Source organism: Fringilla coelebs (genome assembly GCF_963513975.1).
Source record: "Fringilla coelebs genome assembly, chromosome: Z".
Lineage (NCBI taxonomy): Eukaryota > Metazoa > Chordata > Aves > Passeriformes > Fringillidae > Fringilla > Fringilla coelebs.
The window spans coordinates 9,774,589-9,796,899 of NC_140031.1; the positions used below are offsets into that span (position 1 = coordinate 9,774,589).

Genomic DNA, 22,311 nt, shown 5'->3' on the forward strand with positions numbered 1-22,311 from the left:
GAGGCGGCAGCGGGGCGGCCAGAGCATGAGCTCAGAGGAACGCACTGCAGCCCTCACGCCAAAGCAAACCCACGGCAGCCCTGCCTTCCCAGCACCGCCCAAGCCCTCAACAGCCATTGCTGCGACCGCCCAGCACTGGCTCCCCATGCCCACACTCCTGCCCTGTACCGCAGACAGACCCCTGGGATAGGATCTCTTGGGATGTTTCAGGCAGCTGTCGCCAGCCCAGGCTGAGTTCCATACTGGCGTTCCCCCGGCCTCCCTCCCCACTTGGCATGCTGGGGCAGAGCGAAATAGAGGCCACAGGACAGATGGGTCTGGGGAAGTTTGTATTTCAACAAAGTTGTTGCAGTGAGTCCTATATTTACACCTGGAGGAGGGATGGGTATTTACATGACCCAGTGGGGTTATATACAGGGGAAGAGGAGACTGGGGAGGGGGGGAGCTGCGGCATTGAAGCCTGACCTGGCCAAGGAGTCAGTCTTGGCAGGAATCCCCATTTCCCCCCACCCCAGGGAGGGGTTGACATGGGCACAACTTCTGCTGGGGGCCAGGTACTGAAAAGAGACGGCAAAGTGCCCTGCGGGGCAGCCAGGCCCCGGAGAAGCTCAGAGCCAGCTGAGCCACAGAGGAGAGGGCAGGGGTGGCAGACCTCAGAGGGTGGGGGGAATACAAGGTCTCTTGGGCTGAATGAGGGCTGGTTACCCCACTCCAGCAGAGGCTGTGGGGAAGGTGGGCTTTGCTGGTGCTGATGGAGGGGAGCAGACGGTGCTGTGGCCGCTGCCCCACCTTCCCCAGGCCTTGCTGAAGCCGGGGGGCTGCAGAGTCAGGTGGATGCAGTGATGGGGGGGTGCCGGTGCATCCTGGGGCACCGGAAAGCATTGGTGACCCCTTTGAGCTTGGGACTCTGCCACAGCCACTGGGCTCAAATGACTTAGGGGTCTTTCCTCTCACCCAGCAGCCAGTATGTCCGCATCTTTCCCTTGCCCTGGAGGTAGAGGTGAGCAAGTTAGACCTTGCCTGCCCCTGGAGCTGCTTCTTGGGTGTCATCCCCAGCACTGATAGCAACAAGGGGTCCCAGCCTCAACCCACCTCCCCATCATATTTCCCTGTGGTTGGAAGGGCTGGTATCCCAGCGGCATCGCTGTGCCCTCACCTTCATTTCTACATCACCACGCAGCTCCAGCTCAAAGCAGCCAAACTCATCCAGGACTTCTTTGGTGGCAGATGAGACATGGATCTTCAGGGCTGAGTAGCACAGAGGAGCAAGAGAGACATGGCTAGGTGCCACGGGAACAGGACACATCTCGTGGCTCTGGACTTCAGCTGCTCTGGCTTACCCTGGCCGTTGGACTCCATGCGGGATGCGGTGTTCACCGTGTCCCCAAAGAGGCAGTACCGCGGCATCTTCAGACCCACCACTCCGGCACACACGGGACCTGCAGGCACAGAGGCATTCAGGGATGCTGCAGGGCTGGCAGATGGGTGGGCAAGCACCCCCCAGCTGGCTGGCATGGGGGCTCACCGGTGTGTATGCCGATGCGCAGGTGGAGCTGGTCATTGGGACGGTGACGGATCTTGAAGGTTTTGACAGCCTCGAGCAGGGCCAGGGCCATACGGACAATCTCACGAGCATGCAGCTTCCCATTGCGCACCGGCAGCCCTGAGACCACCATGTAGGCATCCCCGATGGTCTCCACCTGTGGGGGCAGGGGGGGCAGGTACAACCTACACTCCTTGCTGTCTGCCTCACTCTGGGGGCTGTGCTTGCTCACCACAACACTCACCTTGTAGACATCAAAATTATCGATAATGGCATCAAAGCAAGTGTAGAGATCATTCAGCAGCATCACGACCTGGATGGAAAAAGGGTGTGTGTGCATCAGGCAGAGGACATGTCCCCCCAACCCCAGGGACGGCACTGCCAGGATGTGAGATCTCCACCAGCCCCACAGAGGTGCTGCCCCCCAAGTCCTCCTCTCACCTGCATGGGAGTGCTCTCTGCCGAGAGGGCAGTGAAGCCCACGATGTCACTGAAGTAGATGGTGACACTGTCGAAAGCCTCAGCCCGCACTGTCTCTCCACGCTTCAGCTGCTCTGCCACAGAACTGGCAAGAATACTGGTGAGCTCCACTCCAAACCCACTGTTCCTCCTGCAACCCTTGCCCCACACCAGCATGGAAAGCTGGCAAGGGACCCCATACTTGCACAGCAGCAGGTGCATGCCTAACCCACGCCAACCCTCAGACCCACACACCCCCTTGTGTCCCCCTCTCACTGGGGCAGAATCTGGTAGAGGAGGTTCTCTGCCTTGCGCTTCTCCTCCAGGTAGGCCTGTGTCCTCTCTTCCACCAACTTCTCCAGGTTGTTGGCATACTGTTCCATGCGTGACAGCAGGTTGTCCAGGATGCTGGTGCTTCCCTCCCTGGCAGGGTGCAGTCAGTTGGCACTGCGGGAAGAGGTGCCCCCCAGCCACCACCACCATGGCTGTCCCCGCTTCCACCCAGGGCCACCATACCCGTGTGCCAACCACCCACTTGTTGAATCTACGGATGAAGATCTTGATCTGACTGAAGTCAGGGCGCTCGGCTGGCTCCTGTGCCCAGCAGCGTTCCATCAGCACTGCCAGCTCCTCGCTGTGCACCCCGATGTCGATGGAGGGGCGGAAGAAGGGCTTCTGGCTGTTACGCACCTTCTGCACGATCTCTGCCGGGGTGTGGCCAACAGTGAACACCAGACTTGCATGGCGGGGCAGGAACTCCACACACATGCTCTCCATCCTCACCTTTAGGGCTCAGGTCCATGCCCTCGATGTAGAAGGGGCCATTGCGCAAAGCAACCTCCTGCACAATGATGCCGAAGCTGTAGACGTCAGCTTTCTGCATGCCCGGGGTAGGGAGGTGTCCCTTCTGCAGCAACTCTGGGGCTGTCCACAGCTTCTCTGATGGGACAAAGAAATGGAGCAGTGAGACAGAGCCACCTCATCCTCCTGGTCCTCCCAGGTAGGCACTCACTGGCATAGAGTGCATGTGTGTCCTCATTGTCGCTGGGTGAGCGGAAGCTGGCCAGGCCATAGTCAGTGATCTTCAGCACGAAGCGGCTGTCCACCACGCAGTTGGATGATTTGAGGCTGCCGTGATGGCCAATGATGCTGTTGTGCAGGAAGGCCATTCCCTGGGACAGATGGACACGGTGAAGCTCATATCTCTCAAGCATCTCTCCCCATCCCCTCACACCCCTCAGGTGAATACCTTGACAATGTCATTGATGAGGGAGTAGCGAAACATCCAGTCCAGATTGATGCTCTCATTCTCCAGGACATCCTGCAGTAGCACATTGAGTGGACCCCACCAAGCACCCAGGTCATGGTAATGGCAGCCTCACCAAGTCCCCAGCTCAGGGGTCTGCAGCACCCACCCTCACCCCTCCACTGGCCTCTGACACCTGCTTGGGCAGCTCAGCTGTGAGCACTATTGGGAGGGCTCAGGTGGCCACCAGCATCCACAGCCCTGTCCACAACACGCAGCCCAGCTGGGTCAGCAGGAATGTCTAAGTGTCACCTGCAGTGTCCCCAAGGCCCGCTACCTGCAAGCTGCCCCGTGGGCAGTACTCCGTGATGATGCAGATGTTGGGGGGATCGATGCACGCCCCGATGAAGCGGGTCAGGTGGTTGAACTGGATGTCTCGCATCTGCAGGTGGAAGTGGACCCAAGATAGTCTTGAGGTCAAAGGGCATGAGATGCTGCCCCTGCTACCCTCCCACATGCCCAGGACCAATCCCTGCACTCCCAAGCAGGTTGCCTACCCTAGCCCGGACCCCAAACCTACATGCTTTAGCTCGAAGAGCACCTGCCGCGTCAACTCGATGCGCTTCTTGTTGATGTGCTTAATGGCCACAACATTGCCCTGGGGTGTTTGGGAAGGGGAAAAGGTCAATGTCCACTGGATGAATTTGTGAAGGGGAGGAAAGTGCCAACACCCTGTGGGATGGGGGTGCAGCCAAGTGGGAGCACAACAGAGCTGGGGCATTTCAGGGGGAGGGCTCAGCTCCCTGCCTGCTGCACTGACCTTGAAGTGGCCGGTGTTGGCGAAGATCTGGTATTTGCCATGGGTGGTCATCAGGGAGCCATAGCTGGAGCCACGCTGTGGGAAGGAGGGGATTAGGGAAAGGAACCCTGGGATGGAGGGACGACCTGCACCAATGGAGCAGGGCAGGGACATCCAAGGTGTGCAGGGGATGGTGCAGGATGGTCTCTAAGGGTCAGGACAAGCGCTGCATGCTCTGTAGGAAAGGAGAAGGCTCCAGGATGAGGCACTGCACAGTGTAGGACATTGACAAGGTATGTCTATAGGGGATGGAGGGCAGCATAGGGGCTTCATGAAGTATGGTGCTACATAGAAGATTCAGGGCTGTGTAGAGAAAGGATCTACTGTTGCTCTGCAGGGGAAGGAAAGTCATGCCAGGGATGGATGGAATTAAGTCTCCAGAGGGAATGGAGAGCTATATAAGGATGAAGGGTTGTGTTGAGGAGAGATTCAGTGGGGCTATGGCTCTGTAGGAAACAGAGGGTCACAAAAGGGATCAACAGGAAGGGTGTCATGAAGAAAGGGAGGGAGGGCAGCACAGGGGCGGGGTGGTGCCTCAGGTATGGCTCCTCTTACCAAGGACAAGGTGAGCCGGCTGCCCGCTGTCTTGTGGTACCGCTCGGGACTTCCAAACTGCAGCTCATCCCAGCGGATCCTCCAGAGCATGCTGGCAAGCTCCTTCTCCAGCATCAGCTTCCTGGGGGGACACACAAGGGGTCAGGCCCCCATTTCCTCTGCCCTGCCTGCCCGCCCACCCATCAGACAGAGGTTCCCTAGTCCTGACCTGAAGATGAGGAAGCTGGAGATGCCAAACATGACAAAGGTGAGGCCAGTGCCCAAAGCCACGATGGCCAGCATAGAGAGGGGGGCTGCAGGCAGGAGAGGATATGTCAGGGTGGTCCAGCTGGCTATGACAGCCAGCCTGACATGCACCCGTATGAAAGTTTGCTGGGGTCCAAAGGATGTGGGGACCCAGGACACCCACTTTTATCACAGGAGGGGTCGTCCACATCAAAGACACAGGGAGGGTTGTCCAAGGGGGGAGCCCCCTTCACCCAGGGAATGGGTCGTCCCAGCCAGTGGATTTGCTTCTCCACACCCGAGTAGTGTCCCACCACCTAAGGCAGGCAGAGAGAGATGAGGCCACCTCCAGACCCCACCATCCCATCCCCAAATCCCAGCCAGGGGGAACCTCTCCCCACCTCATACTGCCCAGTCTTGGGGTCACTCATGGCCCATAGGTTGAAGTCAGTGTCCCGGTCATTGTTGCTGTCCATGCTCACAAGCCCTGTGACACCTGTGGGAAAATTAAGATGCAGGTGGGATGGGGACTGAGTTCCACCACCCCCACAGCACCTACAACCCCACTGCCCCCATCCCAGTGTTACCCTGGAACTTGCGGTCCCGCATCTTCTCGATGATGTGGGTGGCGTTTTTCTTGGAGCCGCCCTCACGCAGAGTCTCATTCAGCACCATGGCGTACAGCAGCATCCCATCATAGAAACACCCCGCCACCAGGTTCATCTGCCAGGGGGAATCTGAGCACACCCACAGCCACGCACACAGGAGCATCCCAGAACCTTCACACCAGCACCACACACCCACCCACCGCCCCATATCCACACTGGGGCCAACATGCACCCTGCAGGGATAGCAGCGCCTGCGGCTGTTCCCACCAGGGATGATCCCTCTGGGACTGTCTGTGGCTGTGCCCCACCCTCTGCATTCTGGTGAGGTGCCTCAGACCCCACCACCCCAGCATACAGGGGGACTCACTCACCAGGGAGTAGTTGAGCTGCACCCCAAATTTCTGCTTAGCTCGGAGGATGAGCTGGGTTTGAAAATGCTGGTACTCAGGATTTTGGGGCTCGTAGTAGGTGATCACCAGCACCATCTGCAACCAAGCACAGCGCCCTGGTTCACACACTGGGGCCAGGCTGGAGACATTTCTGTCCCCAGGCAGGTGGGCACAGCTCACCTGGAAAGCCTCACGCAGTCTTGAGTCCTGGCCTGGGCTCTCCTGCCAGGGCTTGAAGGGGTCACGGGCAGAGTCACCCCGCAGGCTCTCCCCGAAGACATCCAGGTAGAAGAAGACGTAGTCGCCGTTAGTGAGGTTCTCCTGTTGCGCTAGCTGCATGATCTGCCGCAGCATCTCTGGCGGCCCACAGAGATACACCACTGCCAGAGAGAGGCAGGGGCTTCAGCGAGGTAGGGACACCCCACTGCACCCCAGGCACACAGCCAGGGATGGGGCAGGAGGGGCAGAGCAGCCCCGGGAGCACCGGGAGGCTGCGGGGGGGACATGGAGCAGGCACATGGGGCAGTGCTTGGCTCACCACCTCCCTGTGACCCATGGCCAGACCCATAGCCCCTGCTAGCACAGACCCACTCCTGCTCCATCAATCACCTCAGACTGAAGGGAGACAGGAGAACAGGGAAAAACTTGCTGGAAATCAGGAGGTGGATGCCCCAGGCACAGACCCCACACACCCTGATCCAGCAAAAACCAGCCAGAGGATGTCTCCCCCCTGCATCAGCTTCCAGGCTGCTCCATGCTGGCCCTAGCCACGGAATCAGGGGGGCTGGGAGAGGCACTGGAGCCGTGCGCCGGAGGCCCCTGGGGAACCCGGGCTGTGGAATGGGACAAACCCATGTTTGGGTTCGTGGCCGGCTGTCTGTGCGGCAGGAATGCGCAGGTTCCCAGATTCCAGCACCTTCCGCGGCCGCTAATTGGAAACAGAGCATCTCGCCGGTGTGACCCACACGGCAAGGGGGTGCCCGGGCCCCGTCAGGACGTCCCACCTGCCCCCACCCTCTGCCGGGGGCTCTGTCAGCCCCCATGGGATGCCCACCCAAGGGCTGTGTGGGGCCGGCATGCCGTTGGCACAGGGCATCTCAGACTGTGGGGATGGGCGCCTGAAAGCGTCCGAACCCCCCGAGCAGGGGCCCTCCGTGCCCTTGCTGAGGATCCTGACACTGCCTCCTCCCTCCCCCCGGAAAACCAGGGCCCCCGCTCCAGCCAGTCTGGCTGGGAACCCGGGATTGAGCAACGGAGGAGGCGGCGGCAGCGGGTGCTGGAGGAATGTCACGCTTGGGCGCTGGCCCCGACACACAGCTCCTCTGCATGGGGCCCAGAGCCCCGCCTGGACCCGGGGAGAGGCGGCGATGGGGACAGCAAGGAAGGGCCGCACTCCGATAATGGGTCTCTGCTGCTGGAGGGCACCCAGCCACGCAGGCACCCAGCCATGTGGGCAGTAGGGCTGGCAGCATCACCCAGGGGGGCAGTGAGGAAGCCCCCATGTGGGAGAAGAAACCCAGCCACCTTGGGCACAGGGAATCCACAGCAATGTGGGGAGATGCTTCTGGGCATGGGGGAGGGAGAAATCGCAGCACCGTGGGCTGTGTGGGAGCAACAGCCTGCTTCAGGGTTTGAAATGGTTCCCTCTGAATGCTGCAATACTTCAAATAATCACTCTTGGCTTCTCCACTTTGCTAGTCCTGCATCAAGAAATGTCCCCAGATTTCTCATCCAGGGTTGACACCTCAGCACCCCTCCAACACCCAGAGCCCAAGGGTTCCCCCCAGGGACATAGATGGGACTCTCCCCATCCCACTGCAGGCACCAAGAAAAGGGAGCCACAGGGGCTAGGGAGCCACAACAGCTGGTGGCAGATGGTGGGACACTGCAGGCAGCCAGCCCCTGTGGCGGCAGCAAAAGCCTGCCTGGTCAAAGGCCACCAAGCAAGGGGATGGACGGCGCCTAGATGGCTCCCTGGGGACAGGCTGCATGAGCTGCGCAGAAGGAAGGGTCAATGCTTGGGGCTCTCCCTGAGGCAGGCAGCTGCCTCCAGCTGGCAGCTTCCTGCACGGCCAGCAGCGCCTTAGGGGTCTCAGGCACCCCCAGAGGCCGGCAAGTGGCCAAAGGCAGCCTCAGGATCACCCAGGACAAGGGGAATGAAGTTCTGCAAGGCTGGAGTGCACCCAGACCCCTGGCATTTATTTAGGGGGTGTGTCCGGCATAGGGGCAGAGTGCCTGGTCCCAGGGAAGGGGCAAGACCACAAGCCCCTTGTGGTGAGGTGGCAGAACACTGCTTGGCCCCTGTATGGTGGAAAATAACCCTGAAATGAGGGCAAATCCCAGGTTCAGGCAGAAAATCCCAGTTTCAAGCAGTTCCACCAGCACAGGGCACTGCAGAGCAGAGACCACGGCCCTGGCCCAGGGGGAGCGTAGAGGTGAAGACCAAATGCACTCCTCTCCAGCAGCACCGCCCAGCCATCTCCCCAGGCAGGGCACCTGAGCTTTTTGCAGCAGATGCTCCGGTAATTCTCTCAACCACAGCTCTAATTATATCAGTGCTTTTGCAAATGGCAGGAGAGACGTGGACCTCTGCACGTCTCCCGGGCACTGGTGAGAGGGGAAATCCCACCCCTCCTCCTGCCCGTTCATTAGACCTGTGAATGTCAAGACCAGCAGTGCTAGTGATGCACAGAGGGGCAGGGACGCAGCTTTCTCTAGGAAACGTTCACCAAACTCCTGCCCATGACTTGGGAGAAGGAAGGTGATGCCAAGAGGAGTGATACATGGTGTTATTGCAGGTGATGGACATGGATGCAGCTGGAGACCCTGCTTCTATCTCCCCACCATTCCATGCAGGAGCCCCAACCCCTGGGACAGCCCCGCAAGTCTCCATTCCCAGTCCCACACACCTGGGCTAGGAAAGGACCTACAACCAGCTCTGCAGCCCTGAGCACCCACCTCTGTGAGGTTAAGCACTCAGCCCCACGCTCTGGCACCATCTCCGAGCCATGGCCAGAGAGGCCCAGACCTTCTCAACATCCCTGCCCATGGCAGGGGAATGGAACTAAATAATCTTTAATGTCCCTTTCAACCCAAGCCTTTCCATGGTTCTGTGTTACTATGACCCCAGCTTAGAAAGCCCTTGGGTCTCTGCCCATGCCTGGCCTTCTTCCCCAGCAGCCATGACCCCCTGCCTGCACCAGGAGGGATTGATTGCCACTGGAGTGATTTACAGCACCAAGATGGAAATGTTGACAGGAATCACTGTTTTCAGCCCTTCTCCCTGCAGAGTCCTTTGCCTTCATCCCATAATAAGCTCCAAACACCATAGCTGGTGATGGCACAGGCAAGAGCTCCCATCCCAGTGGGGCAGCCATGGGATGCTCACTCCATGGACTCAGCCTCACTGGTCTCAATCCTGATGGGAACCCAGTCCAGCACCCCAAAGCACCTCCCCCTGCAGCCTGGTCCTGCCCAGCCTTGGACACAAGTCCTGCTGGCCCATCTGGCTCCACTTATCCGGGCTAGATGTCCTTCCTAATGACACAGCATCTCAGAATCCATTAAGAAGCATTGCGGAGTGGCTGACTCTAGGATTGATACACCCTGCTCATCAATAATGAAAGAGCATCAGGCTGCCCTTGCTCTCCAGCTGCCTCTGTAAGCCCCTCCATTTCCTCCTGCTCCCAATATAGCTGCTCTCCTGGGGCACTCACAAGGCACCAAATTGATTTATCCCTCCATCAGCAGGGTGGGGCAATCACAGCCCCATCCTGCGGGTGCAGCAGGGACAAGAGACAGCCTGGGGTGCCTAGGTGTCACTCTGGGGGGCTCTGCCTGAGCACGGCACAGCCACCTAGGTATGTAACCACAGCTGATGCTGTCCTCCAGAGAGCCACATCCCCTCCATCACCTTCAGCCTCCAAGGACATGCCTGGGTCACCCCGATCCTGCTAACACAGAGGGTGGGGTGGTCCCACAGGGTGCCCCTCGCAGCACATGTCCCAAGAGCTGGGGGTCTGTCCCAGCTCTTGCTGGCAGAGGTTGACTGGACTGGGGGTCTGGGAGGGAGACACTATGCCCCCTCCTCCTGCTGCATGCTGGCCCCTCCACTGACACAGGGTATGGTCTGGGAGGGAGCTCAGGTTCTGTCTTGTCCCCTGTGAACTCACCTCCTGTGCAGGTCCTGCTGCTCCTCCAGCCCCAGTGTGACAAAATGTGCTCAATCCTCACTGCATCCCACACAGCGACCATTTTGCCCACCCCTCCCTGTGTCCCACATGGGTCCCACTGTGCCTCCTACCCCTTCTTGTGCTCCACAGGGGTCCCACTCTTCCTTTGGCCCATTGCCATGCCCTACCATAGGTGTCACTCTGCCCACTCCCTACTGCACCCCACATGAGTCCCACCAGGTCCCTGTTGCCTTGCCATGCCCCACATGGGCGCCATTTTGCTCTTGACCCCTCACAAGTCCCACTGTGTCCTCAGATCCTCATGGTGCCCCACAAAAGTGCCACTGTCTCCTTGGACTGTTGCTGCACCCCACACGATCACACTCTGTTCCTATCCTCTCTCTGCGCCCCTCATGTTGTCTCACTGCCCTCTCGGACACTTGCTGTGCTCTATGTGGATCTCTACTGCCCCTTAATCCCTTGGTGTGCCCCAAATAGGTCCCACTGACACCCCTGGTCCCTTTTTTGCCACACATGCATCCCACTGTATTCCCAGTCCTTTGCTGTGTCCTGCAGCGGTCCCGCTGTATCCCCATCCCCTCTCTGTGCCCCAGATGTGTCCTGCTGCTCCCTTAACCCCTTGCTGTACCCTACATGTCATCCATGGTCCCCCAGTGCCTTTGCTGCACCCCATCCTTCCCCCTGCTGTGCCCCAGATGGGTCCAATGCCCCCCACCGTCCCCCCCACAGATCCCATCTCATCCTCAGCCCCTCGCTGTGCCCCGCGGAGGATTTTAACTCCCCCCCTCGAAGCCCTACGCAGATCTCCCGAGGGGAGCCCCCTCCGCTCTCTCTTCCTCCTCCCACTCCCACACCGCCGCCCCCGCTCCGCGGGCACTCAGCCCGATCCCGCCCGTGGTCACGGCGTCCCCCCCGCACCCCACGCCGCGCCACCCCACGCACCGCGCCCGTTGGCTTTGATGAAGTGAACGGCGGTGTCGGGGCCGCCCTCCTCGGGAGAGTAGATGTGGACGGTGACGGTGAGGTTGTTGCCATCCTGCAGCTCCTGGTAGACACCCTCGACGGTGAAGTAGTAGGGTCGGTCGTCGGTCTTGCGGTCCACGTAGAGGAGCACGGCGCGGGCGCTCCAGTTGAAGTGCGCGTGGAGGTGGGAGACGAAGGCGCCCAGTTTGGGTGCCGAGGGCCCGGTGCGCACCGTCGTGCTGTAGTGCTCCCGTTTGCGGCTGAAACCCGCGGCCACCGCCCCGCCGGTGATGAGGGGCAGCCGCCAGTGAGAGGCGAAGCGCCCCACGGACGCGGCGGGGTACACGCAGCCCGGCCCGAACAGCACGTCGGGGTCGTGGTAGAGCTTCAGGTCCACGGCGTTGAGCGGTGCCACGTACTCGGAGCAGGCGCCCTCCAGCTCCGAGCTCATGAACTCGACGCGCACCGAGAAGGGCCGCGGCAGCAGCGGCGGCTCGCCCCGCTCCAGCGCTTCCAGCGCCAGGCTGAGCGCCGGACCCACGCGCGGCCAAGCCCACGCGTAGCTCACGTTGCGCTCCGGCAGCACCACCGCCACCGTCAAGTTGGCGGGCGCCCCGTCGGGGGTCGCCGCCCGCCGCCCCGCACCCGTCGGTACCGGCAGCAGCAGCAGCGCCAGCAGCGGCAGCGGCAGCGGCGGAGCCATGGGCCGCGCTGGCTCCTCCGCCCCGGCCGCCGCCCGCCGCTCCGGCGCCCCCGCCGCGCCCCCGCCCCGCCGACCGCCACCGACCGCCCTCCCCCGGGGGGGCGGCGCCGCCGGTCCCCGCCCGGCCGGACGGGCACGGGGATGGGCGGCACCGCGACGGGGCGGGGGGCGGTGTCCCCGGAGAGGGGGGCCAGGGGTGGGGCCAGCGGGGAGCGGGGCGCTGGTTGGGGTGGCGGGGGGATGGCCGGGCGTTCGGCGTCTCTGGCTTCCAGGCTGGCGAAGTGCTACGGGATCCCCAGCGGGGGGTTACAGACAGCGGCCCCCATGTCCGGCGTCCCCTAGAAGGCAGGGACTGAGGGAGGGGGTGCCCGTGTTTTAGGGGGTCCGGGAGGGAGGCAGGGAGGGGCATTCGCGTTCGGGGTGTCCCCAGTGGGTGGAGGAGCGAGGGAGGTGTGCTTTGGCTCTGCTGAGGTGCAGTGAGGGGGAATTGGAGAAGAGGGCATCGGTTTGGGGCAAGGGACTGGGGTGCTCGTCTTCTGGTGGAGGGGTTGGGGGCGGGCTCGAGAGTCCCATCTGGGGATTAAGGGAGGGAAGTCCCCAGAGCCGGCGGCTCTTAGAAGGCAGGGATTGAAGAAGGGGTACGTGGGATCTAGGGTCCGTGAGGGGAATTGGGGAGGGAGCATTAGGGTTTGGGGTGTCCTCACCGGATGGGGGGTTGAGAAAGAGGTACTTGGGTTTGGGGAGCTGCAGTGAGAGAGCATCCAGGTTCTAGGGTACCCCAATGTCTGGGGACTGGGGAGGGGATGTCTCACGCTGGGGGTCCCCAGGGTTTGGGGAAGTCATTGGGGGGTGGGGGATGTGCATGATGGGGCAAAGGGGTACTCTGGGGAGGGGTGTGAAGATGTGATGGGATACACGGCTGTGGGGTACAGCCAGCTGGAAGGGGAGGGAATATCCTGGGTGTGAGTGTCCTCACAGGGGATTTTTTGGAGGTCTTAAATTATCAGATAAAGGAGGAATCAGGCTCTGAGGAGGGGCTGTCAGGGGTCTGGCTGCCTCCCTTGTGGGGGCTTACAGTGCTTTGGCCGTGGGTATCTCCACTGGGGGAAGGGTAGGAGGTTGGAGATGTCCTCGGGGATTTGAGATGCAGGGAGGCACTTGGGGAGTTGGACCCTGAGAACTGGGATGCCCTGGGGAACCAGACGTCCCCAAGACCCAGTGTGTTTGCCCAGCAGTGGAGGGTGCACTAGAACTCGTGCCACAGGGATCTGGCCGACAGGAGCTCTGACAGGGCAGGGGGAGCTGAGGGCAGGGGATGGCAGGAGGCTGGATGCCACAGGCATGTCACCGCAGCTGTCACTGCAGCTTTTCGGTCTTCAGCCCCTCTGCTGTGGGATACAGGCCTGTGGGCTGGTGGGTAGGAGGGTGGACGCATATGAGTGGAACATAGGGGAGCGCTCGGGGCACAGTGAATCATGCACAAGCCCCCACGGCGCCGTGGGACTGGGATAACGCGGGAAAAGCGAGGCTGCCGGTCCTCCCGGGGATTTGGGAAGGACCTAAGGGGATGTCACGGGTTATGAGCTGCCATGGGGGGCCGTCTAGCCAGGGGGGACACAGAGGTGCCGTGCGTTTGTTTGCAAGGCGCTTCGGTGGGGCAAGGGGGGCTCGGCGGAGGCAGCATGCCTGTGGTGCATTCCTGGCATTCCCAGCCTGCTGCTTGCTCCCAACGGGCGGGGGTGGGGGGCGATAGAAACTGGAGGGGGGTGTTGGGGGTGGTGCCAGCCCCTTCCCCACTGCTCAGAGCTGTGTGGGGTGGGATGCTTGTGTGTGGGAGCACGGGGGAGCGCACTGGTTGCACGGTGGCCCCGCAGGTCTTGCCGGTGCCACTGGCCCTTCAAGGTCCTGTGTGGTTCAGATGCCCCCTCATGGGTGCTTCCACCTCTGGGGTTGCCGGGAATCACAGTCCCTCTCGCTGTCCCTACCATTCACACTGCAGGTGTCGCCGCCAACAGAGATGATCGTGGGGTCACAGAGCTCGGCTCCCCCAGCTCGGCACAACTCGAGACAAAGAGATTGCATTGCCGGCTATAAATATCTTGGTCCGGTGTGGTACAGAGCTGTCAGCGGAGCCTGAGCCGAAGGACAGTGAAATCCAACCGACAGCAATTACATCCAGAAATATTGCCCAGAAATGAGAAGCTGGAAAGATCTGGAAGAGCTTCCCCATGGATTGTGGGGCTGGACATGGTGGGGTGTGCTCTCCCACTGGAGAGCACAGTGTCAGTGAAATCACCCCTGCTCACGGGGCACAGATGGTGGCCTTGTACCCTGCAGGTGCCCCCAGAGCAGCCCCGTGGCTCCTGTCCTGAGGCACAGGCCGCGGCAAAGGGGACACAGCGGGGCTGACGACAGACTGAGTAGGAAAAACCTCCGTAGCGACCTCTCCGGGAGGTGGTGCTGCTCCCGCAGGACCTGCGGCAGGCGGGATGCCGCCAGCGGAGGAACGATTATAGTAAAACGAAATAGAGATATGGGGGAGGAAAGCAGAGGGGGTGGAGGGGACCAGGGAGAAGCCGGTGGGAATTCGCTTATGGAGCGATGGGGTGCGTGAGATGCCCGTGACGGGGAATGTGGGTGCGGCGACACCCCGGGTGTGCGTTTGTGAACCACCAGAGGGGGCCCGGCCACCGCCGCGGGGACAGCGCGGGGACACTGCGGGGACACAGCATCGACACCGCACACGGACCATACACACACCATACACACACCGTACACACACTGTACACACCCTATATACACCCCATACACGCACCATATACACCCCGTACAGACACCATACAAACACCATACACACCCCGTACACACACCATACACACACCATACACACACCATACACACAGACTTACCATACCTTAGTTTTTCTAGCTCCATTGCCCATTCCCTGTCCCATGGTCTCACACTAATTTTACTGGCATCCCACACCTTGGGATGACATTCTTCCCTTGCACCGGGCTGCACCCAGCACCCTGCTCCTGGTGGCCTGCAGTGGTGCATGGCTACCCCTGGCGCTCCAGGGTGGCACACTGTGGTGATGCATCCCCTTTCTCCAGGCTGCACTGCGATCTGATAAATGGTCCTTAGGCCTGAGCCTTGAAAAACAGCACTTGGGCTCAGCTCCTCTTCAGCTTATCAGAAATACGCCCTGCTTCCAGGAACCACCGCTGTCTCACAGAGCTCCTGGGTGTTGGCAACTGTTTTTCTTCCCTGAACAGGGAACCTCGTGGTTCTCAGATATCCAAAGAAAGTGCAGTCTGAAACTGTGACAAGGATGAAACATTGTTACAACTAAAGCCCACTCTCTTGCCACCTATTAGCAGTGGTCCAAAATGAGACCCTTTGAGCTGCCCTGGACCACAGCAGGTTGTGGCTAGCACTTCTCTCTGAGTGGGGCTTCCCAGAGCCAGCAAACTCAAGTCTGCTGTACTTGAGGATCACTGAATGATGATGGATCCTGGGCTGATACCCTCACTCCATGAGGCTCAGCCCTTTGCCTGTTGAGGGGATGCAAAGGCATCCAAAGCAAGCATTTCCCTGACCTCTGAGGGGAATTTTTCACAGGTACCTTGCTTGCACCGTCATTCTGTCTGTGTGCATGCCCCTGTGCACAGACTGTAGCAAATCTGGGAGAAATGCTGTTCTCTTAGTTGTTTAACTACCTCAGATCTAAGTAACTTAGGCCTGTAAGTAAGGTTAAGTCATAAGTTATAAGCTAAGGTAAAGGCTGCTAAAGTGTTGTTCTTTTGCTAAATTGTTAAGTTACATCGGTTAGATGCTGTTAAATGTTATTCCTCTCTTAAATTGTTAAGTTACAAGTTAAGTAGTGTTAAGTGTGAAAGCTTTTAGGGCATATTCTTTTTTTCCTTGCCCTCATTGGCCCTTTGTCACATACACCTAAACACACACACACACAGACACAGAGACACACACACACAAACATATGCACAAACACAACCCTAGATGGCTCTTGGTTCATGTCTGTTTTGATTGCCTGGATTTTGTTTGTTGTTCCTTTTTTTTCTCCTCAATGCGCCTTAACTGTCTAGTAAATGAATCTTGCCAATGAACTTTGATGTGCTGCCACTTAATATTAAATTTGGTTTTTGCTGATACTTTTGCCAGTGATTTCAAACACACGTTCCTGACATACAGCTGGTCCTAGGACTGCACCAGATCATGATGGGCACCAAGGGCACAGCTATACTTCTCTGCCCTAGGGGGCTCATGCCCCTGAGATTCCAGTCTTCTTTTCCATGTTCCCCTGGCAAGCATAACCAAGCCCCTGGTCCCCAGAGATGACAATTGTTTTCCACTTCCTGGCATGCAGCAGAACATGGCCATGGGCCTTGCCAAGCTCCTTCACCTCTGTGCTGAAAGTGGAGCCAGAAGCCTGCCAGCCTCAAGAGATGACTGAAAAGAGTGTGGCAGGCACCATAAGAGAGTGCCTGCAGCACAGTTGTCACTGCCAGGGCCAGGAGGAGCCGTGCAGACACTGCTGTGCCAGGGCACAAACAGCGCTGGGGCACGGCGAGGGCTGGCAGGGATGGCAACAGCCCCTTCCTGCTGGAGGCTGTGTGGATAGAGGGCAGGGATGGAGAAGGCACCGCCGAGGACTCACATTCCTACTTGAGTGCGGGTGAGGCTTCTGATGGGGTCTCTATTGCCAGGGCTCACATTGCCACCCCATCCCAGATGGGAGGGAAACACCTTCAGAAGGTCAGAGAGGCTTTGACCAGGTGGGCACAAAGCACCCAGGACTGGTGCAGATATATGGGGTGACCTTTTCACATATGGCCCTCCTGTGCTGCAGGAAGCTGCTGTCCAGAGAGCCTGAAGGGCTCCTTGTTCAGATTTGAAGTTTGTGTGCCAGTAATGGAAAAAATAGAGCAAAGGCAAATATTTTAAAGGGACAGTTGTGGATGAATGTGACAGCTGTGTCACCTCCCTGGTTGAGGACAAGGGTTGTCACTGTGTGTCTGTGGGGAGAGTCCCTAGAAGCCACACCTCTCTGTGCCCCAGACCCATGACAGGATCCTAGCAGTGTCCTTTCAGAGCACCAGGACAGGAAGTGTCACCCATTAACCCCTTCAGGTGGGTGCTGCCTGTGCCAAGCCAGAGACAGCTCCTACAGTGCTTTCCCCTCCAACTTCTCTGGCACCCCCAGGCTGAGTATGTGGGGTCTCAGTCCCATACCTAGGTAATTTCCTCCACCATGAAGCCACCAGCCATTCATGGCTTTTCCTGTAGAGTGTCCCTAGAGCCGGGTATCACCACAGCATGGCCCTGTGGGTGGCAGTAAAACAGCCAATGCACTGTGCAGGGGGATCCCTCTTTCGAATACCACAGTGAGGCCAGAGATCTGCAGGATCCACCTGGGACACAGAAAGCCTCAGGGTCTGCTGGAGCTCTCCCCGCCCTTGCATCCCAATGAAGCTGTGTGCCCAGGACCAGTCTGGGAGTCCCCTGTGGATCCTCATCATGTTCCAGGCCATTTATATGCTGAGGTCAGTGCTGGTGCCATGACACTGCCACGGCAAAGTCTTCTCCAAAATGAGGGGCCTGGACCATTGACCTCCCCAGCAAGTCCTCAGGCCAACAACTGCCTGGCATTTTTTGGCTGGTGCGGTTTCTGCGTGGCCTAGGAATGATCTCCTAGGGTTATTTCTGACTCACAGGGCAGGAAACATTTCAGGGTTTAAGCCAAGCTGAATAATATGCTCATTTCCTTGTGCCGACTACAAAGCACCTGCTCCAGGGGATTTATGGAGTGCCGGCCTCTCGCAGTCACTGTGCGGCTGCCTGCCCTGATGTTTTTATTTTCCTGGTATGGCCAGCAAGTGCCAAGGCCTGTTTTCCTAAACACCCCGTGACCTCCTGGCACATTTCTTTGAGGGGAGCTCAGGCAGAGCCACAGGCTGCAGCACACCCATGCTGGGATACCCAGGGTGCTGGAGAGCCAGGGTAGGTGCCAGCACCCTGCCAGGGCTGAGGGTAGCAGGAATGCGTGGCAAACTCACTGATACCAAAACCTGGCCTGATGCAGAGCAGCCAGAGCTATGACAAATGACCTGGGAAAGTCCCAAAGGAATGGAACATGGGCATGAGCAAGGGAGGATGAGACCATGTGAGAGAGGGCAAGAGGGCACGAGAGCCCGAGTGAGCTCCAGCATGGGACTGCCCAGGACAAAGAGCCCACCCATTGACTGGGGACCTGCAGACACCATCCCACAGCAGGTCCTGCCCCATGGCAGGGAACCAACACAACCCCTCCAACCAGGGTTGTAGACCCCCTGGGAAATGCTGTGCCTAGCCTCTAGGGTCAGAATACTCTTCCTGCAAGGAGGGTCAGGGTGCTGAGGCCAGGAACACCCATGGAAGACACAAGGCATACCAGCATGCCTTGCAGCCCATGCTTTTCCACTGGCACTGAGCTTCATCCCACAGGCAGCCAGTCTGCAGAGTAAGGTGACATCAATTTTTTTCTCACATCCTTTCTATTTTGTCCCCTTTTTGGAGCAACAGTCTCATTGCTGGTGGGGCTGTACTCCAGACTCTGTGAGCTGTCCCATCTGGCTTGCCAGCTGTGGGATGAAGGATGCCATGAACCAGCTGGCTAGCTCTTTGTCTTCCCTCCCCAGCTCCTGACTGCCTATCTCTTCCTCACCCCTCTGCTCACCTCTCCCTGCTCACAGTGAGCAGTGAGCATTCATGGTCATCACGCAGAGCCGGCATCTACCTGCGCCTGCCCTGGTGCTTGAAACATCCTCAAGGTGCTGGGCAAGGAAAAGTGCCCACATCCCAGAGCTGCTTCAGGGTCCATTGCAGCACCAAAGGAGTTTTGTCCAGTGATAAACTGGGGTTGTGGATTTTTTTTTTGTTTGTTTTGGGTTTTTTTTTGGTTTTTTTTGTTTTGTTTTGTTTTGGTTTGGTTTTTGGGGTTTTTTCTTTTTGTTCAGAGAGAAAATAAAATAGCTTTGGGGACCAGAAGCCAAGCTCCCCAGTGCCTAAAACAGCAATCACAGCACTTCCTCAGATTTATGGTGTTTGCTTTCACAATGCCAGCCGGGATCCTGTTTGCTTCCTGCTTTGCAGCTGCAGCTCCAGCTGAAGGCTCAGGAGATTCAGGTTTTATAACCCTCCTGGATTCTGCTAATGGCAACTTGCCCAGCATTAATTATTACCCTCTGAGCCTCCTGCGGTGCTGGGGTGGGCTGTTGTCACCTCATCCCAGCACCATTGGCTTGGGTGCTCCTCCTTCCCCATTCATCGGGTCCCATCCCTGGCACTGGGCATTCTGCTGCTCTACAGAGGGATTGCTGGGAGAGGAGGCCAGCAAAGCTGTGTCCCTGCTGGGGTGCAGCACCCAGCTTTTCTCAGACACAGCTACAATCTGAGACCCAGGCCAGGCAGGAGGGCTGGGTCCTGCTGGGAGGATGCTGAGACATGGATGTGACCTTCTGCGGGACCCTGGGATACTCAAAGGTGGTAACTGCTCCTCACTGGCACACACAGTGGACAGGCAGTGATCCCTTCTGTTGGGCTCTGCCTGGTAAATCAAAGTGACTGAACTTCTAGAGCAATACTTCTTCCAGCCCCTTTATCCCTTCTGTGGTTCTTCCCTGGGTCTCAGTTGTTCCCCAAGATGTGAGACCAAAAGCAGCTGCTTTCTTTCAGTCTCTGCAGCAAAGCCTCCTCCAGGCTGGCACCGCAGGAGACAGTGTCAGCTCCTCCTGCCACAGTATCCCTCAAGAGCCCAGGCAGAAGCTCTGAAACACCAAGTCCAATTGCAATTATTGCTTTCCAAATTAGGAGCTCCCTCCTGTACAACCTGGACCAAAATGCTCTGGATCACCCATGGGGTTGTGTGTGCTGGGGACAGGTGGGTGCCCAGGAATACAGAAATTGGGGAAGGAAAGTGGTCAGGAGGGGGAAAATCACAATCAACATGAGGGACCACCAGCCTCTTTCTTTATGCACAGCCACAGTGTGGATGGTGCTCCACTGCCCAGATCCCTCTGCAGTGTGCCAAGAGAGGTCCTGACACTATTTCTCTGCATTTTCTCCCAGCAAAGCACTTTGATAAAAAATCCAATGGCCATGAATGGACTCGTAGCTTTAACCCTCTATTTAATGAACAATAATGGCTACAGAAATCCTGAGAATGCCTCTCCATGTCCCTGATGGAGCAGGGGCAATCCCTTCCCCACAGCCAAGAGATGCTGTTGCCCCAGGTTTTGAGCACTTTTCTGGAAGCCTGTCCAAATCCTGTGGGCCTCTGAGTGAAACCCACCAATTCTTTTTTTTAACATTTGCTGTTCTTGTTGATGAAAAAATGATGGATTATTTCATTGTAGTTACTAGCGTGCCAGACTTCTTTTTCCAAACACACAATAGGAATATTAATTCACTGCTCTGACAAGGAACACTTTTATCCTCCTTATATAGTAATAACTCTGCACCAAAGGGCAAGTTCCATTTGTCACTGATACACTCCACCATCCCGGCTCATGGCTCAGCTGTCAGCTGGGTGTGCCCAGCATTTCTCTGATTTGATATCAGCCTTTCCTAACAGATACCACACTCGCTGCCATCCAGCCACCACACCGAGGGACACAGTATCACCCGTGGCACTACAACAGGGCTGGGGTAATTCTCTAAGGGGGAAGAAGGGATGCAAAGCCAGGGGTTCTCCCTCAGCAGTGAGAGCACAAGCTGCAGGAGATGGATGCAACGGGATGGCAAAGGGGCCCAGAGCACCAAAGGGAAGGGACTATGCCTTCAAATCCAAAGGTGGTGAATCCAAAGCGGATAAAGCGGATAAAAGGAAGCATTTTTCTTTCTCACTCTGTGCTTAATTAGACTGCCACAGGAAAATGCTTGGGCCAAAATTTAGCTGGATTCAATGAGGGATTGGGCACTTATAGGGATAAGAAAAATATCCAGCTATAATAGTGAATGCCAATACAAATTCTGGAAGGGATATTAAGCCTCACGCGTCAAGGTGTAAATTTATCCCAAACTCTCAGGAACAGGGAGCTTAATGCAGGGGCAGATGACCCACATATGCCACTGCTGCTGATGCTGCCTCACTGCCAGCATGGCCCTGTGCTGGCTGAGCCCCTGGCTGGACCATCCCCAGAGCCCTGTTTCCTGCTGCTGGCAGCACCTCTGACAAGGACTGTGAATTTCTTTTGGCAAGTCAGGCCTTTGCTTGTAGCTGTCCGGGGCCATCTGGCTCCCAGGACTCTGACCTCCTCTCTCTTGCACTTCAGCTCACTTTGTCAGCTGATAACAGCCTTATCACTTCTCCACAGAGGCAGCCCCTCTGGTAAGGGTCTGTGAGGTCCACAGGCACAACCCTGGGTGATGTGGCACCTTCCCACAGGTCCTTGCTTCCAGCCAAGTCCCTTGTTTACCTCTCAGGTTACCTGTTGCCCAAAAGCACTTTTGCCTCCTAATTTTATCCCTCCTGTTTCCTGCTTCTGATGGGACCAGTCTGCAGCCATTGGAAGAGGATGCTCAGCCCCAGTACCTTGTGGGTGCTCCAGGTGCACAGGCACAGTCCTCCTTCATGGGCACTGCTCAGGTGAGCCCTGGTTCATTCTCTCCGGTTCTACATCAGTTGTAGTTGCTGTATTGTCTGCTCTGGTCATAGCACCAAAGAGCTCAGAGCTCAGTGTTTGGACAACACTCTCAGGCACATGCTGGGATTCTTGGGGTGTCCTGCACAGGGCCAGGAGCTGGACATGGTGATCTTGATGGACACCTTTAGAGTCAGCATATTCTATGACTCCATGATTCTATGATCCTATGATTTTGTGATCCTGTGATTTTAAACCTGCTGTCCCCATCCACAGGCCATGCATGGCTATGAACCTGGCACTGCTGCAGCCCAGGCTGGGGTGAAAGTGCCATGATGTGCTACTCAGGAGTGGGTACAAGCACCTCCATTCCCAAATGAGGATGATGCCATTTGCATCCCACACTGTTAGCAGAATGCTTGTGCTGCTCTGGTCACTGCGAGATGGGATGCTCCCAAAACCTAGGCTTGCTGTGAAGGAGCAGTGACGGCTCAGCATGACCAGAGGGGAGCCTGGAGCTCTCCTGGTCAGGAGCCAGGGTCTCCTGTGCTTGCTGCTTACGTGCTCACCACACTGCAGAGGGCAACGCTGCTGGGGACCTTTGGATCTCCCCTTGCTGTGGAGCCTTGCACCCACAGGGGCTTCCAACTGGAGAAATTTCTGGAGGGCATGAATCAGCTTTTCACAGCTTGTTAAAAATCTTGATCCTACCTCTTGTTTTCATGCCTTTCAAATCAGGAAATGAGTTTTACAACTTTTCCAGTGGGGCACAGCTGGTGGCCAGGGTCGTAAAGCTGAACTTTATAAATATCTCTCATTGGGATCAGGGGAAGAGCATTAAAAAGGCAGAGAGGGAGAAAGAGAAAGAGAAGGCAAAGGAGCAAAGGCAATAGAGAAGCAAAGCGAACAAGTCCAGCTCAACCATCT

The 22,311-nt window shown here is 57.7% G+C and overlaps 1 protein-coding gene across 2 annotated transcripts; it reads right to left on the reverse strand.

The window, feature by feature from the left end:
• Positions 1-331: 331 nt before the first annotated feature.
• On the reverse strand, positions 332-11,769 carry NPR2 (natriuretic peptide receptor 2). 2 transcript variants are annotated; one of them, XM_084225164.1, is made up of 22 exons: positions 11,020-11,769; positions 6,065-6,264; positions 5,867-5,980; positions 5,475-5,610; positions 5,289-5,383; positions 5,072-5,204; positions 4,871-4,955; positions 4,663-4,783; positions 4,069-4,143; positions 3,829-3,906; positions 3,586-3,690; positions 3,252-3,323; positions 3,015-3,174; positions 2,786-2,941; positions 2,538-2,706; positions 2,279-2,425; positions 1,985-2,108; positions 1,788-1,856; positions 1,526-1,700; positions 1,341-1,439; positions 1,157-1,248; positions 332-988 (listed from the first exon to the last, which is right to left on the reverse strand). In XM_084225164.1, exons 1-22 carry the CDS (start codon positions 11,741-11,743, stop codon positions 935-937), a joined length of 3,183 nt encoding a protein of 1,060 aa, XP_084081290.1. In that variant the 5' UTR covers positions 11,744-11,769; the 3' UTR covers positions 332-934. The 2 variants fall into 2 exon arrangements, with proteins under 2 accessions (XP_084081290.1, XP_084081289.1); XM_084225163.1 differs by having other exon boundaries at positions 3,829-4,143.
• Between the last annotated feature and the right edge of the window lie 10,542 nt (positions 11,770-22,311).